The sequence below is a fragment of the Coregonus clupeaformis genome, chromosome 7 (genome assembly GCF_020615455.1).
Source record: "Coregonus clupeaformis isolate EN_2021a chromosome 7, ASM2061545v1, whole genome shotgun sequence".
Classification (NCBI taxonomy): domain Eukaryota; kingdom Metazoa; phylum Chordata; class Actinopteri; order Salmoniformes; family Salmonidae; genus Coregonus; species Coregonus clupeaformis.
In genome coordinates, this window is record NC_059198.1 from 72972235 (window position 1) to 72991181 (window position 18947).

At 41.3% G+C, this 18947-nt stretch overlaps 2 protein-coding genes across 4 annotated transcripts; both read right to left on the bottom strand.

Moving 5' to 3' along the window:
* Positions 1-425: 425 nt before the first annotated feature.
* LOC123491261 (beta-2-microglobulin-like) lies at positions 426-13587 on the bottom strand. 3 transcript variants are annotated; one of them, XM_045221526.1, is made up of 4 exons: positions 13433-13587; positions 3325-3597; positions 1436-1471; positions 426-1330 (listed from the first exon to the last, which is right to left on the bottom strand). In XM_045221526.1, exons 1-3 carry the CDS (start codon positions 13494-13496, stop codon positions 1458-1460), a joined length of 351 nt encoding a protein of 116 aa, XP_045077461.1. In that variant the 5' UTR covers positions 13497-13587; the 3' UTR covers positions 426-1330; positions 1436-1457. The 3 variants fall into 3 exon arrangements, with proteins under 3 accessions (XP_045077461.1, XP_045077463.1, XP_045077462.1); XM_045221528.1 differs by lacking the exon at positions 13433-13587 and adding an exon at positions 5901-5949; XM_045221527.1 differs by lacking the exon at positions 13433-13587 and adding an exon at positions 3965-4116.
* Positions 13588-14359: 772 nt separating this feature from the next.
* Positions 14360-18783, bottom strand: LOC121560573 (beta-2-microglobulin). The gene is made up of 4 exons (XM_041873516.2): positions 18619-18783; positions 17418-17690; positions 15452-15487; positions 14360-15257 (listed from the first exon to the last, which is right to left on the bottom strand). Exons 1-3 carry the CDS (start codon positions 18680-18682, stop codon positions 15474-15476), a joined length of 351 nt encoding a protein of 116 aa, XP_041729450.2. The 5' UTR covers positions 18683-18783; the 3' UTR covers positions 14360-15257; positions 15452-15473.
* Between the last annotated feature and the right edge of the window lie 164 nt (positions 18784-18947).

Here is an 18947-nt window from a genome sequence, read left to right on the forward strand (position 1 = left end):
GAGAATTTGGATAAGGTTAGGAAAAGGGTTAGTAAAATGCACACAAAAAAGCTGACCTGACTTTGATAAAAGCTGTATCCCTTCTAGCCATGACCAGGATAAGCTGTATCCCTTCTAGCCATGACCAGGATAGTCAGTTACAAAGTTGATGTAATCTTCACTTTACCAGTTACAATAATGGACATGTATTGCATTGAGAGAAAGAATGGCAATAAAGTATAGTGTATACATGTATGATCTGAAATGTCAACATTGCATCATCACCCATTATATAATGCTGTAGACTACAGCTCTGCATGCATTGCCTACCTGCCTTGACAATGTGAGTAGCTTATTACAAGTACATTACTGATTGAATGATTTACTCATAATAATATAACTTCTCAAAAATGGCTTTTGAACATTACTGAGTCAGTCACAACAAGTCCTTACGTAGACATTTAATCAAGAAATACCAACGAATACAACAAAGTGCATTTTTGTTCAATGATTTTGTATTTCTTTAAATTAAAAACATTTAATCAAATAGCCAATTAATGTAAATAGTTTACAATGTATTTTTTTTTTATAGCAAACTCAACAGAACAGTGTTGTATATCACACCCAAAGACAGAACAAACTAGTATTTATTTTTTTTAAGTAACGAAATTACAGTTCTCTACTTATTTAAAATATTCCTGTAAAAAGGCCCCATTTATTAGACTGTTGATAACTGGTAATTTACAGGAATGTTGAAGGATAGACAGAAGATGAGATGTTATGTTGATAAAAATGACTTCAAACCAAAAAGGACGTTGATATTTACAAGGCACACAAATACATATCACGTGGGCCTCCTATAAAATTATTTGGGCTTTAAAAAAATATGTATATGTTGATCAAATATCTGACTTTACATTGCACTGTTGCCGATTTTTGCTTGTAGATAAAAGCACATTCAAATAGTGCAAGTTATGGAGTTTGTTTTATTTATTTCCATTTTGAGAAAAAAAAGTATTACAATCTAATGGTGCCAATTTCAAGGAAATTAAAGTTTTTTAAAATCCAAAAATAAAATTGATAAAGCCTTGATAATCGTTTTTAAAGAAGTGACTTAGATTGAGAGAATGTGTATCAGCAGTGTTGCTATGTCAATAAACAATCGCTTGCCCAAAATCTAATAATTTTGTGTTTAGTAATCATTTTCAATTCGAAACCCTTGAAACTGGCCCCTTGGCACAAAGTGTTACCAAAAATGAAAACTAAAGCCCATGTTGAGAGGGGAAGTTAAGTCATCTCAGCTCTAGTGTAGGTGTGGTACGGATTGGACGGCCACAGATGGAATGGCACCCTGTTAAGAAAGAAGGGTAAAGGTATAAGGTTTAGTTCTGATTTAATCTAGTTACAGTTAATCTAATTAGATAGTTTCAATAAATAAACTCAGCAGAATACCTACCAGTAAGTCCTGCTCCAGATCCTTACATATCAGCCTCTGGAGAAAAAAACACAACAACACAGAAAGCACTGTTATACATTCAGACTTCCACTAACTAAATGTCTACATGGAATCAGTCTTGTTACTGTAACTAAACCGCTCATCCATTGGTATCTAAATCAACTACCACATAACGCACCTAGCTCTCCAGGGCCCTGTCCAGAAACAACCCCTGTCCTTCCTCCTTAGACACTGAGATCTGAGAGGATTGGCCAGTCAGCTCATGACTGCTGTACTAGCCCACTGTATTCAGCATCATTGTAATCCATTACGATTTTATATTATTTTTATATCTCGTGCTCCTCTGCTGCAAAAACCAAATTGCCCTCTCTGGGACAAATAAAAAGTGGAAACTTCAACTTGAGTTGTAGTCAATGTGGCACGAAAATTCCATCTAGTCAATCAGAAGGAAAAGGTTCAACCTAAACCAAATTCTTTCAACCTCTCCACAAGTGATTCTAAGGGGTAGGGGGCTTCTGTACAGGGCCCAGGTCTAGTGGTTGGCTTCTGCAGGTGAAAGTCACACATAAACGCAGGAGCCAGGGTTAATCAAGGAGGTGGAAATACTAAAGTAACTCACCCCAGGTGTACTCCTCTAACTACTAACTATACTAGTAACTCACCCCAGGTGTACTCCTCTAACTACTAACTATACTAGTAACTCACCCCAGGTGTACTCCTCTAACTACTAACTATACTAGTAACTCACCCCAGGTGTACTCCTCTAACTATACTAGTAACTCACCCCAGGTGTACTCCTCTAACTACTAACTACACTAGTAACTCACCCCAGGTGTACTCCTCTAACTACTAACTATACTAGTAACTCACCCCAGGTGTACTCCTCTAACTACTAACTATACTAGTAACTCACCCCAGGTGTACTCCTCTAACTACTAACTATACTAGTAACTCACCCCAGGTGTACTCTCTAACTACTAACTACACTAGTAACTCACCCCAGGTGTACTCCTCTAACTACTAACTACACTAGTAACTCACCCCAGGTGTACTCCTCTAACTACTAACTACACTAGTAACTCACCCCAGGGGTACTCCTCTAACTACTAACTATACTAGAAACTCACCCCAGGTGTACTCCTCTAACTACTAACTATACTAGTAACTCACCCCAGGTGTACTCCTCTAACTACTAACTATACTAGTAACTCACCCCAGGTGTACTCCTCTAACTATACTAGTAACTCACCCCAGGTGTACTCCTCTAACTACTAACTATACTAGTAACTCACCCCCAGGTGTACTCCTCTAACTACTAACTATACTAGTAACTCACCCCAGGTGTACTCCTCTAACTACTAACTATACTAGTAACTCACCCCCAGGTGTACTCCTCTAACTACTAACTATACTAGTAACTCACCCCAGGTGTACTCCTCTAACTACTAACTATACTAGTAACTCACCCCAGGTGTACTCCTCTAACTACTAACTATACTAGTAACTCACCCCAGGGGTACTCTTTTAACTACTAACTATACTAGTAACTCACCCCAGGTGTACTCCTCTAACTATACTAGTAACTCACCCCAGGTGTACTCCTCTAACTACTAACTATACTAGTAACTCACCCCAGGTGTACTCCTCTAACTACTAACTATACTAGTAACTCACCCCAGGTGTACTCCTCTAACTACTAACTATACTAGTAACTCACCCCAGGTGTACTCCTCTAACTACTAACTATACTAGTAACTCACCCCAGGTGTACTCCTCTAACTACTAACTATACTAGTAACTCACCCCAGGTGTACTCCTCTAACTACTAACTATACTAGTAACTCACCCCAGGTGTACTCCTCTAACTACTAACTATACTAGTAACTCACCCCAGGTGTAGGTCTTCAGATTCTTCAGGTGGCGGACTCTGCAGGAGTACTCCTCTCCGCTGGCTGGTTTGAAGGCAACACTCTTGGTGAGGTGGAACTGCCAGCCCTGTTCGAAGGCCAGGTCTGTCTGCTTGGCGTCGGGGATCTCCTCGCCGTTCTGCAGGAGCTGGATGCTGATGTCAGGGGGGTGGAAGCCACTCACGTGACAGATCAGGGTGTTGTCCTTCCCATATTCCCCTGGGTTACGGCTGTACACCTGCACCTTGGGAGGAGCTGCAGGAGGGAGGAGGGAATGGTACACAGTCAGGCAGTCAGGTAGGTATGCAGACAGAGACACACACACAGTCAGGCACACACACACACACACACACACACACACACACACACAGTATCACAAAAGTTGATTCTTATTCTCACTATAAAAATAAAATAGTCATCTCTGCTCAATTTACATTTGCTTAAAAGCGTAACCCATGTAAAGTACAAATTTGCAGTCGACTTAAGACATAAGTTAAGGAAATATATAATTGTTTTCACGAACGTCGTGGGTGAGGCCTTTCAAATGAAGTTCGTACACAAGACAATCCCATCAACAGGCGAATTAATCATAATGACCAAGTCATAGTTTTACTTTACTTACATTCTTTTGCGTTTATGTTCACCAACACGACGCAGAAAGCAACTACGGACAAAACCGTTTTCATGATTTCTTTTTCCCAAGTCTTTCCAATGCTGAAAAATATATCAAACTGCACCAAAACGGACAGTCGCAAACGGTGAGATGAAACTGAAAGTAAAATAGATATTTTACTGCAACACAGTGAAGCCGCACCCACTTCGATTTATGCACCAATCGAAAATCCTACTTCACAGTTGCTATGTCGTCTTCTCTAGACGTTTCTTTAGGAAGCCTGATGCAGTCAGTTACAAAGTTGATGCAGTCTTCATTTTATCAGTTACAATGTTGCACATGTAATGCATTGAGAGAAAGTATGGTGAAAGGCCATGTACAGTATAGTCATAATAAAGTATGGTGTATGTACACTGAACAAAAATATAAACACAATATGTATAGTGTTGGTCCCATGTTTCATGAGCTGAAATAAAAGATCCCAGAAATGTTCCATACGCACAAAAAGCTTATTTCTCTCAAATGTTGTACACAAATTTGTTTACATCCCTGTTAGTGAACATTTCTCCTTTGCCAAGATAATCTATCCACCTGAAAGGTGTGGCATATCAAGAAGCTGATTAAACATCATGATCATTACACAGGTGCACCTTGTGCTGGGGGTAATAAAAGGCAACTCTAAAATGTGCAGTTTTGTCACACAACACAATGCCACAGATGTCTCAAGTTTTGAGGGAGCGTGCAATTGGCATGCTTAATGTCCACCAGAGCTGTTGCCAGAGAATGTAATGTTAATTTATCTACCATAAGCCGCCTCCGTCGTTATAGAGAATTTGGCAGTACTTCCAACCGTCCTCACAACCGCGGACCATGTGTAACCATGCCAGCCCAGGACCTCCACATCCGGCTTCTTCACCTGCGGGATCGTCTGAGACCAGCCACCCGGACAGCTGATGAAACTGTGGGTTTGCACAACCAAAGACTTTCTGCACAAACTGTCAGAAAATGTCTCAGGGAAGCTCATCTGCATGCTCATCATCCTCACCAGGGTCTTGACCTGACTGCAGTTCAGCGTTGTAACCGACTTCAGTGGGCAAATAATCACCTTCGATGGCCACTGGTACTCTGGACAAGTGTGCTCTTCACGGATTAATCCCGGTTTCAACTGTACCAGGCAGATGGCAGACAGCGTGTATGGCAGACGTGTGAGCGAGCAGTTTGCTGATGTCAACGTTGTGAACAGAGTGCCCCATGGTGGCGGTGGGGTTATGGTATGAGCAGGCATAAGCTATGGACAACAAACACAATTGCATTTTATCAACGGCAATTTCAATGCACAGAGATACCGTGATGAGATCCTGAGGCCCATTGTCGTGCCATTCATCCGCCACCATCACCTCATGTTTCAGCATAATATAATGCACTGCCCCATGTCGCAAGGATCTGTACACAGTTCCTGGAAGCTGAAAATGTCCCAGTTCTTTCATGGCCTGCATACTCACCAGACATGTCACCCATTGAGCATGTTTGGGATGCTCTGGATCGACGTGTACGACTACGTGTTCCAGTTCCCACCAATATCCAGCAACTTCGCACCCTTGAAGAGGAGTGGGACAACATTCCACAGGCCACAATCAACAGCCTGATCAACTCTATGCGAAGGAGATGTGTCGCGCTGCATGAGGCAAATGGTGGTGTTTTCTGATCCACGCCCGTATTTTAATTTGTTTTTGTATCTGTGACCAACAGATGCATATCTGTATTCCCAGGCATGTAAAATCCATAGATTAGGGCCTAATGAATTTATTTCAATTGACTGATTTCCTTATATGAACTGTAACTCAGTAAAATCTGTGAAATTGTTGCATGTTGCGTTTATATTTCTGTTCAGTGTATGATCTGAAATGTCAACATTGTCATCATTATTTATTACTATGCTGTGTACCAGTGGTCATCGGCTGGTCGATCTCTAAGCCATTCCTAGTCGATCACCAAACATTTCTGTAAAAAAACAACAATGATAAAGCCACAGATAGAACAATGAGACAGATATTTCACCAGATGTATAAATGTGAAGCATCCGGTTAGAGTTTCTTCTCTACCCTGTTTGGCCGGCAGTGGGAGAAGATGGAACGAGATGGATTTTGGCTGCGTTTCTGCAAATTTTCTCATTGATGAAACATTTGATCTCAATACAGTTTTCTGTTCCCAAAACTAGAATATGTTATGAACAGAGTGGGCTACGTTTAGTAGATTTTACCTTTTGCTAAAGTTTTCAAAAATCGCGTTGTTTAGGACCGCAAAGGCGATTTGAGTTATTGCACATGCGCACTTTACAGAGTAGGCGTTCCCTAACGAAATTTGCAGATACATTCTAGAACACGCCAATAGGATCTTGCTCCCGTGCTTGGCTCTGCCCATCTCCTTGCTTGTTCTGCCCACTAGGACTCATTTGTTCCCATTGGAAACGACAGGCTGTAGTCCATCATGGTTTAGTTATACAAATATTTGATAAAGCCTTGTGTTCCTATTTTTATTGATTCGTTTGTGCGGTTAACGGTAGGTGCACTTGATTCAGCAAAGTGTTCCCATTTTGAACCATTTCATGTGTCTGACGGTAGGACTCCGCCTACCCGGAAGGTCCAGAGATTTGGGCCTACTGTTGGCCAATCAGATAGCTCAGATCACCGTGTCTGCAGTTTCCTCTTGCCATAGACTGTAAAAAGAAGCCTCAAAAGCTCAGCAAAATTGATAACACGCAGGCTCTCTCATTAGCCAGGATTAGGCCAGCAGTAGGCTAATCCTGATTGACGAAGGCGCCATTTTCTGAGCTAAACTGACCAAGACCCACATTCAACAACAACACATTAAACCTCACATAATTCTGCCCCAAAACAATGACAACTTCTCTCAACCAGTGGCGTACGGGCTTTTTAAAGTGCGCGCTGATGCTGCCCTGTGATAAGCAGTGGCCACTTTATCAAAGGCAGGGGCGCAAAATATTTTGCTTGTCTATTCCCAGCGTGCCTTTCCAGGCTGCTGTTGGAGAGACGCATCTCTGCAGCGCTCCACCAAGTTCCGTAGAAATAAAAAATTGAACATAAATCATGCAGTGGTCCGTCATTCACGGCAGGTGGGGGAGAGACCCACCTGTTTAGCATAAAAAATATATATTTTTTTTTTTGCCTGTTTTGCATGTTATTTTGGCATTAATATGTGGCACATATCAGTTTGCACTTAAACTTCCCAGTCGGGAACTCAGGCCTCCTTCTAGAGCTATTGAGCTGAAGATCACTGACGTCACGATTCGACCTTGTATTTTATTCGAGTTCCCAGTTGTCTTGAAAGCACCATAAATCCAGAGAATGCCAGACTCTGATGTCAAACTTTGATGACAAAATATGGCCACAAAGGACCGCTGCACCACCTTCCTGTTCCAGTGAGCACAGCACAACAAGGCGAGTCAAAAAAAATGTATTGTATGCTGCTGCATAAATGATGTAATATGGCAGGGAGATATGTATACTGTAGCTAAGAAAGTAATACTAAGTGTATGTTGTGTAGTAAGCTGTTAGTAGCCCATGTGCCTCACCCTAATAATTGGGTCCTTTTTCCCCCTCATAACTTAGCCTACTGTTCTGACTTGGTGGTGCACATGTAGCCTATAGCCTGTTTTAGAGAAATGTCATCATCGAATATTGTGAGAGCTTTCATTGTCTGTTTATATGCCCCCCTTTATTTATCCTACGGTTCTGACTTGGGTGTACAGGGAGAATACTGTAAGAACGGCCCAGGTTGTGAATTCTGTCGCTGTACATTTCAAAAGAGCTGAACAAATAGTTATATTGACTACGTCCGTCCGTCCTAGCTCAGCTCATTAATGTCTTAATCGGAATTACGGATTGCCTCTTATCCGCTCGTCGTCCCCCTTATGCCATAGTTTGTACATCTCAATTGTCAGTAGAAACCACATTTGTTTAAGCAAGTCAGCCATATCAGCTGTGTTTTTTTAAAAGGCAGTAAATGAGGGTGAATGAAGTGTTTCGCTGCCAGACAAGGCTCCGCTGATAGCCAGGTGTAGCAATGGTAAGGTTTTGGGACTGCTATTGGGACTCTGCTGTTGGGAAAGCTTTATGTAGGCCCTAACAGTTTGTGGGCACTGTTTGTCACCGTTATAGTGCAATTAATGTATTGTTTAGTGTTGTGTTGTGTTGTGTAGTGGCTTTGCTGGCATGCATCTCACATTTTTTTGTTGAGTTTGCCCCACCAAGATGTACATGCTAAAATCGCCACTGAAATCATGTAGCAGATCTAGGATATGGTAGAAAGAGCATGTGGCCTTTTCCGTAGCCTAAAGCCTGGAGATCAAATGTATGACAATGTAATGAGACAGACACTTTTTACATCATGCAGGTTTCTCAGATCAAATAGCCTAACCTACAGTGCATTCGGAAAGTATTCAGACCTCTTTGACTTTTTCCACATTTTGTTACGTTACAGCCTTATTCTAAAATGGATTGAATAAATAAAAATAATCTTCAATCTACAGACAATACCCCATAAAGACAAAGCGAAAACAGTTTAAAAATTTTTTTTAGTAAATGTATTAAACCCTAAAAACAAAAATACATGATTTACATAAGTATTCAGACCCTTTGCTATGAGACTCGAAATTGAGCTCAGGTGCATCCTGTTTCCAATGATCATCCTTGAGATGTTTCTACAACTTGATTGGAGTCCACCTGTGGTAAATTCAATTGATTAGACATGATTTGGAAAGGCACCCACCTGTCTATATAAGGTCCCACAGTTGACAGTGCATGTCAGAACAAACACCAAGCCATGAGGTCGAAGGAATTGTCTGTAGAGCTTCGAGACAGGATTGTTTCGAGGCACAGATCTGGGGAAGGGTACCAAAACATTTATGCAGCATTGAGGGTCCCCAAGAACACAGTGGCCTCCATCATTCTTAAATGGAAGAAGTTTGGAACCGCCAAGATTCTTTTTTAGAGCTGGCCGCCTGGCCAAACTGAGCAATCGGGGAGAAGGGCCTTGGTCAGGGAGGTGACCAAGAACCCGATGGTCACTCTGACAGAGCTCCAGAGTTCCTCTGTGGAGATGGGAGAACCTTCCATAAGAACAACCATCTCTGCAGCACTCCACCAATCTGGCCTTTATGGTAGAATGGCCAGACGGAAGCCACTCCTCAGTAAAAGGCACATGACAGGCCACTTGGAGTTTGCCAAAAGGCACCTAAAGGACTCTTAGACCACGAGAAACAAGATTCTCTGGTCTGATGAAACCAAGATTAAACTCTTTGGCCTGGATACCAAGCGTCACGTCTGGAGGAAACCTGGCATCATCCCTACGGTGAAGCATGGTGGTGGCAGCATCATGCTGTTGGGATGTTTTTCAGCGGCAGGGACTGGGAGACTAGTCAGGATCGAGGCAAAGATGAACGGAGCAAAGTACAGAGAGATCCTTGATGAAAACCTGCTCCAGAGCGCTCAGGACCTCAGACTGGTGCAAAGATTCACCTTCCAACAGGACCCTAAGCACACAGGACCCTAAGCACACAGCCAAGACAACGCAGGAATGGCTTCGGGACAAGTCTCTAAATGTACTTGAGTGGCCCAGCCAGAGCCCGGACTTGAACCCGATCGAACATCTCTGGAGAGACCTGAAAATAGCTGTGCAGCGACGCTCCCCATCCAACCTGACAAAGCTTGAGAGTATCTGCAGAGAAGAATGAGAGAAACTCATCGACACCAACGCCTTTTGGAGGTCTTTTTTGGTGCAGTTCTGGACCGGCCTTGATTTCCACATCCACGGACATTGGTTTTTGGTCGGACCAAAACCTAAATTGAACCTACCTTCAACATCTGAAGGTAGGTTCAATTTAGATGTCTTTTCAACGTAATTTTGCTTACTGGGACTATTCACGGGTGGCAGAGCGCCCAGGACCGACCCTGGTTCTGTTTCACTCAAAGATCGAAAAACAGACACTTATTTTTTAAAACCATAATAAAAACAGTGTTCTCTAATTATCAACAATATTCCTTGAAAAAAAATACCCTTTTATTAGACTGTTGATAACTGGTCATTTACAGAAACATTCAACGATAGACATAACATTTGATTTTATGGTGTTGATGAAAAATTACTCCAAAGCAAATTATTTGGCCTTTTAAATATATTTTTAAACAAATATCAGATTTGACATTGTTGCCGATTTGTGCTTGTAACTAAAACCACATTAACATTGTGCAAGTGAGGGCGTTTAAAATTACTTGTACATTTTAATATAGTGCTCACACTTAATGGTACCAACTTCAAGGAAATTAAAGGATTATAAGTCCCCACACATCTAAAAATATAATGAGAATACTTGATAAATCCTTGATTATTGTTTTTAAAGAGAATGTGATTCTCAGCCAGAAATACTGGTAGCTTTTCTAGAAGAGGTCACCCACACAACTCTAATCATTTAAGTGTTTAGTGATGATTCTCTAAAACTCAAAACCCTTGAAACTGGTCCTTGGCACAAACACACACAGTCAGGTAGGTATGCAGACAGAGACACACACAGTCAGGTAGGTATGCAGACAGAGAAACACACAGTCAGGTAGGTATGCAGACAGAGAAACACACACACATTCAGGTAGTCAGGTAGGTATGCAGACAGAGAAACACACACAGTCAGGTAGGTATGCAGACAGAGAAACACACACAGTCAGGTAGGTATGCAGACAGAGAAACACACACAGTCAGGTAGGTATGCAGACAGAGACACACACACAGTCAGGTAGGTATGCAGACAGAGAAACACACAGTCAGGTAGGTATTCAGACAGAGAAACACACAGTCAGGTAGGTATGCAGACAGAGAAACACACAGTCAGGTAGGTATGCAGACAGAGAAACACACAGTCAGGTAGGTATGCAGACAGAGAAACACACAGTCAGGTAGGTATGCAGACAGAGAAACACACACAGTCAGGTAGGTATGCAGACAGAGAAACACACAGTCAGGTAGATATGCAGACAGAGAAACACACAGTCAAGTAGGTATGCAGACAGAGACACACACACAGTCAGGTAGGTATGCAGACAGAGACACACACAGTCAGGTAGGTATGCAGACAGAAAAACACACAGTCAGGTAGGTATGCAGACAGAGACACACACACAGTCAGGTAGGTATGCAGACAGAGACACCCACAGTCAGGTAGATATGCAGACAGAGAAACACACAGTCAGGTAGGTATGCAGACAGAGAAACACACACACAGTCAGGTAGTCAGGTAGGTATGCAGACAGAGAAACACACACAGTCAGGTAGGTATGCAGACAGAGAAACACACACAGTCAGGTAGGTATGCAGACAGAGAAACACACACAGTCAGGTAGGTATGCAGACAGAGAAACACACACAGTCAGGTAGGTATGCAGACAGAGAAACACACACAGTCAGGTAGGTATGCAGACAGAGAAACACACAGTCAGGTAGGTATGCAGACAGAGAAACACACACAGTCAGGTAGGTATGCAGATAGAGAAACACACATAGTCAGGTAGGTATGCAGACAGAGACACACACACAGTCAGGTAGGTATGCAGACAGAGGCACACACAGTCAGGTAGGTATGCAGACAGAGAAACACACACAGTCAGGTAGGTATGCAGACAGAGACACACACAGTCAGGTAGGTATGCAGACAGAGACACACACAGTCAGGTAGGTATACAGACAGAGAAACACACAGTCAGGTAGGTATACAGACAGAGAAACACACAGTCAGGCAGGTATGCAGACAGAGAAACACACAGTCAGGTAGGTATACAGACAGAGAAACACACAGTCAGGCAGGTGTGCAGACAGAGAAACACACAGTCAGGTAGGTATGCAGACAGAGAAACACACAGTCAGGTAGGTATACAGACAGAGAAACACACAGTCAGGCAGGTATGCAGACAGAGAAACACACAGTCAGGTAGGTATACAGACAGAGAAACACACAGTCAGGTAGGTATGCAGACAGAGAAACACACAGTCAGGCAGGTATGCAGACAGAGAAACACACAGTCAGGCAGGTATGCAGACAGAGAAACACACAGTCAGGTAGGTATGCAGACAGAGACACACACAGTCAGGTAGGTATGCAGACAGAGACACACACAGTCAGGTAGGTATACAGACAGAGAAACACACAGTCAGGCAGGTATGCAGACAGAGAAACACACAGTCAGGTAGGTATACAGACAGAGAAACACACAGTCAGGCAGGTATGCAGACAGAGAAACACACAGTCAGGTAGGTATGCAGACAGAGAAACACACAGTCAGGTAGGTATACAGACAGAGAAACACACAGTCAGGCAGGTATGCAGACAGAGAAACACACAGTCAGGTAGGTATACAGACAGAGAAACACACAGTCAGGTAGGTATGCAGACAGAGAAACACACAGTCAGGCAGGTATGCAGACAGAGAAACACACAGTCAGGTAGGTATGCAGACAGAGAAACACACAGTCAGGTAGGTATACAGACAGAGAAACACACAGTCAGGTAGGTATGCAGACAGAGAAACACACAGTCAGGTAGGCACACACACACACACACACACATGCAGTATCACAAAAGTTGATTATCTTATTCTCACTATACACACAGTGTATCACAGAAGTTGACTATTTTCCTTAGAGTAAGAATATGACATCTCTCTGCTCAGGTAAATGTAGTTGAAGTTTTCAAGATCTTGATCTCATTGATTTCAAACGAACTGGTTAAAATCCTTAAGAGTCTATTTACGCAATCGTTAATCTCACAAAACCCTCTGTAGTGTCCGAACCATTTGGCCTACAAACTATTATGACCCCTCTGTGGAAAGGGGAGACTCTCACGAACACGTTTTGCTCTATGACCCCCATAAGTGTCATGGGACTCTTCAACCAATACAAACAAATGGAAGTATTGAGGTAGTTTTGTGCCAAAAAACATGGGGTTAAATACGTCCCCAAAAAAGTAAATATTTCCTGAGGTCTCTTATATCTCCAAGATATAAAACACACTTCAAAACCTTATGATTTATTTTGAGACTTTTTGCCTTTTATGAATGTGTTATTCAATGCGTTTGTACGGGGTAAATGTTTATCAAATAAAAATAAAGTTGCCTAATACTAGGCTTATTGGTCCTCTGTAGCTCAGCTGGTAGAGCACGGCGCTTGTAACGCCAAGGTAGTGGGTTCGATCCCCGGGTCCACCCCATACACAAAAAAATGTATGCACGCATGACTGTAAGTCGCTTTGGATAAAAACGTCTGCTAAATGGCATATTATTATTATTATTATTGTTGTTCACTTAAAACACAGTTAAGGAAATATATCATTGTTTTCACGAACGGCACGGGTGACAAAGACAATGTCATCAGTAATCGTGACGACAAAGTGATATCTGCTTTACTTTATCTACTTACATTCTTTTGCGTTTATGAACCCCAGGACGACGCAGAAAGCGACCACGGACAAAACAGTTTTCATGATTTCTTTTTCCAAAGTCTTTCCAATGTTAAAAAAAATATACAACTGCGCCAAACAAAAACAGACTTTGCAGCTGATGTCTGATGAAAGTGAAAGTAAAATTACTGTTTTCCTAAAACATAGTAAAGCCGCACCCCCCTTCGATTGATGCACCAATTGAAAATCCTACTTCACAGTTGCTATGCAGGCTTCAACTCTCGATGTTTCTCTAGGTTGATCCAGGGGTCGTCACTAGTTAACACAGCCACAAAGTCATAATTATGGCTAAACCCCGCACATTTCCACAATTTATCTGATTTTAAACCGTAACCATAAGCACACTGCTAACTTTGTACCTATCCTTAACCTGAGACCAAAAAGGTTACAGGGCTAGAAAGGAAACAGCTTTTGTCAAATTAACGTCAGCATTGACTTTTCGTAGCAGGTTAGGAGAATTAACGTAGCAGGTTAGGAGAATTTGGATAAGGTTAGGAAAAGGGTTAGTAAAATGCACACAAAAAAGCTGACCTGACTTTGATAAAAGCTGTATCCCTTCTAGCCATGACCAGGATAAGCTGTATCCCTTCTAGCCATGACCAGGATAGTCAGTTACAAAGTTGATGTAATCTTCACTTTACCAGTTAAAATAATGGACATGTTTTGCATTGAGAGAAATAATGGCAATAATGTATACATGTATGATCTGAAATGTCAACATTGCATCATCACCCATTATAATGCTGTAGACTACAGCTCTGCATGCATTGCCTACCTGCCTTGACAATGTGAGTAGCTTATTACAAGTACATTACCTGATTGAATGATTTACTCATAATAACTTCTCAAAAATGACTTTTGAACATTACCGAGTCAGTCACAACAAGTCCTTACTTAGACATTTAATCAAGAAATACCAACGAATACAACATAAAAAGTGCATTTTTGTTCAATGATTTTGTATTTCTTTAAATTAAAAACATTTAAATCAAATAGTTAGCCAATTAATGTAAATAGTTTACAATTTATTTTTTAATCAAACTCAACAGAACAGTGTTGTGTATCACACCCAAAGACAGAACAAACTAGTATTTTTTTTAAAGTAAAGAAATTACAGTTCTCTACTTATCAAAAATATTCCTGTAAAAAGGCCCCATGTATTAGACTGTTGATAACTGGTAATTTACAGGAATGTTGAAGGATAGACAGAAGATGAGATGTTATGTTGATAAAAATGACTTCAAACCAAAAAGGACGTTGATATTTAAAAGTCACACAAATACATATCACGTGGGCCTCCTCTAAAATTATTTGGGCTTTAAAAAAATATATGTTGATCAAATATCTGACTTTACATTACACTGTTACCGATTTTTGCTTGTAGCTAAAACCACATTCAAATAGTGCAAGTTATGGAGTTTGTTTTATTTATTTCCATTTTTAGAAAAAAAGTATTCAAATCTAATGGTACCAATTTCAAGGAAATTAATGTTTTTTTTAAATCCAAAAATAAAAACGCTTGATAAAGCCTTGATGATCGTTTATTAAAGAAGTGACTTAGATTGAGAGAATGTGCATCAGCAGTGTTGCTATGTCAATAAAGAATCGCTTGCCCAAAATCGAATAATGTTGTGTTTAGTAATAATTTTCAATTCGAAACCCTTGAAACTGGCCCCTTGGGTTACCAAAAATGAAAACTAAAGCCCATGTTGAGAGGGGAAGTTAGTTATCTCAGCACTAGTGTAGGGGTGGTACGGATTGGACGGCCACAGATAGAATGGCACCCTGTTAAGAAAGAAGGGTAAAGGTGTGAGTTTTAGTTCTGATTTAATCTAGTTACAGTTAATCTAATTAGATACAGTTTCAACAAATAAATCAATATATGCATGCATGACTAAGTCACTTTGGATAAAATCATCTGCTAAATAGCATATATTATTATTATGAATACATATAAATAAATTCAGCAGAATACCTACCAGTAAGTCCTGATCCTGATCCTTACATATCAGCCTCTGGAGAAAAAACACAACAACACAGAAAGCACTGTTATACATTCAGACTTCCACTAACTAAATGTCTACATGGAATCAGTCTTGTTACTGTAACTAAACCGCTCATCCATTGGTATCCAAATCAACTACCACATAATGCACCTAGCTCTCCAGGGCCCTGTCCAGAAACAACCCCTGTCCTTCCTCCTTAGACACTGAGATCTGAGAGGATTGGCCAGTCAGCTCATGACTGCTGTACTAGCCCACTGTATTCAGCATCATTGTAATCCATTACGATTTTATATTATTTTTATATCTCGTGCTCCTCTGCTGCAAAAACCAAATTGCCCTCTCTGGGACAAATAAAAAGTGGAAACTTCAACTTGAGTTGTAGTCAATGTGGCACGAAAATTCCATCTAGTCAATCAGAAGGAAAAGGTTCAACCTAAACCAAATTCTTTCAACCTCTCCACAAGTGATTCTAAGGGGTAGGGGGCTTCTGTACAGGGCCCAGGTCTAGTGGTTGGCTTCTGCAGGTGAAAGTCACACATAAACGCAGGAGCCAGGGTTAATCAAGGAGGTGGAAATACTAAAGTAACTCACCCCAGGTGTACTCCTCTAACTACTAACTATACTAGTAACTCACCCCAGGTGTACTCCTCTAACTACTAACTATACTAGTAACTCACCCCAGGTGTACTCCTCTAACTACTAACTATACTAGTAACTCACCCCAGGTGTACTCCTCTAACTATACTAGTAACTCACCCCAGGTGTACTCCTCTAACTACACTAGTAACTCACCCCAGGTGTACTCCTCTAACTACTAACTATACTAGTAACTCACCCCAGGTGTACTCCTCTAACTACTAACTATACTAGTAATTCACCCCAGGTGTACTCCTCTAACTACTAACTATACTAGTAACTCACCCCAGGTGTACTCCTCTAACTACTAACTACACTAGTAACTCACCCCAGGTGTACTCCTCTAACTACTAACTACACTAGTAACTCACCCCAGGTGTACTCCTCTAACTACTAACTACACTAGTAACTCACCCCAGGGGTACTCCTCTAACTACTAACTATACTAGAAACTCACCCCAGGTGTACTCCTCTAACTACTAACTATACTAGTAACTCACCCCAGGTGTACTCCTCTAACTACTAACTATACTAGTAACTCACCCCAGGTGTACTCCTCTAACTATACTAGTAACTCACCCCAGGTGTACTCCTCTAACTACTAACTATACTAGTAATTCACCCCAGGTGTACTCCTCTAACTACTAACTATACTAGTAACTCACCCCAGGTGTACTCCTCTAACTACTAACTATACTAGTAACTCACCCCAGGTGTACTCCTCTAACTACTAACTATACTAGTAACTCACCCCAGGTGTACTCCTCTAACTACTAACTATACTAGTAACTCACCCCAGGTGTACTCCTCTAACTACTAACTATACTAGTAACTCACCCCAGGGGTACTCTTTTAACTACTAACTATACTAGTAACTCACCCCAGGTGTACTCCTCTAACTATACTAGTAACTCACCCCAGGTGTACTCCTCTAACTACTAACTATACTAGTAACTCACCCCAGGTGTACTCCTCTAACTACTAACTATACTAGTAACTCACCCCAGGTGTACTCCTCTAACTACTAACTATACTAGTAACTCACCCCAGGTGTACTCCTCTAACTACTAACTATACTAGTAACTCACCCCAGGTGTACTCCTCTTACTACTAACTATACTAGTAACTCACCCCAGGTGTACTCCTCTTACTACTAACTATACTAGTAACTCACCCCAGGTGTACTCCTCTAACTACTAACTATACTAGTAACTCACCCCAGGTGTACTCCTCTAACTACTAACTATACTAGTAACTCACCCCAGGTGTACTCCTCTAACTACTAACTATACTAGTAACTCACCCCAGGTGTAGGTCTTCAGATTCTTCAGGTGGCGGACTCTGCAGGAGTACTCCTCTCCGCTGGCTGGTTTGAAGGCAACACTCTTGGTGAGGTGGAACTGCCAGCCCTGTTCGAAGGCCAGGTCTGTCTGCTTGGCGTTGGGGATCTCCTCGCCGTTCTGCAGGAGCTGGATGCTGATGTCAGGGGGGTGGAAGCCACTCACGTGACAGATCAGGGTGTTGTCCTTCCCATATTCCCCTGGGTTACGGCTGTACACCTGCACCTTGGGAGGAGCTGATAGGAACACAAAAGGAAAGGCCACAGGGAGATTCATAGGTTTTCATTCGTTCAAGTTGTATTATGCCATTTGCAGGTATTGGAATACATAAATATATTAATTGACATTTCACACAGGTATGCTATATATTTTCACCAAGTTATTTCCTAGTAAAGTACACTTAGGGACAAAGGTCTGAGTTATCAGCCATTTGTGATGGTTCTGACCCATACTGGCTGCCAAAGACAGCAACCATTTCAAATCAAATCAAATGTTATTGGTCACATACGTGTTTAGCAGATGTTATTGCGGGTGTAGCGAAATGCTTGTGCTTCTAGCTCCAACAGTGCAGTAATATCTAATTTATGATGGCCCTGACCCATAATGGCTGCCATAGACGGCAACCATTTCAGTCAAAGTGAAAGTAAAATCTGGAGGGGATTTCCAACCATAACAAAATGTGACATCATGTCATTGTTGGCCTACACCAGGTAAGATATAACCGATCTACTGAAACAATCACTTATATTCTGATCAAGGTTAAAAACTTTACATTAGGTGACGTGTTCAACACACATCTCACGACAATGTACATGCATGCCAGCAAATAGTTGAGGCCTACATTAAAAATCAAGGATTAGGATGTAGAAATAATGATTATCTATCAAAAATGGCAAAGGGTTCATTCAAATTATTTAGGTAGGGCTCGAGGTTTTGGTGTATTCCCTCCCACATGACATGATCATCGAAGGTAGGGTTTACTACAAGAAAGTGTTTTATAAACTCAAAAAAAAAAAAGTAATCAATTTTGTATAGAAATAAATACCCTAGTAAAAAACGTTAAAAACTAAAATATAAACAGCCTACAAACAACCTGATGGCAAGAAATCGATAATGCCATGCATTTCCAAACGTTGCGTTGACTTTATAAATCAAGATACTTACATTCTTTGGACTCCACAGCGCTGTAAATGAGCCCAAGTACAACGATTGACAGAATAGACTTCATTTTTTTTTGGTCTAATCCGTAATTATTCGTACTCAAATAAACCAGAGAATGGCTAGCTGTCTGTCTGAACCTGGCTGTAGAAATAACCTAACTGAAAGTATGTCCGACAGTCGTATAAATGCTCTCTAGGACCGCCTCTTCTCTCTTTTTAAAAGCCAATCAAAAATGGTGTATTTCAGTTGCTAGGCTAAAGAAAGCGGCACAGGTTAGATTGTTTATTGGGGAGGACTATAGTCTGGAAATAACCTGAAATCCAGGTGAGTTA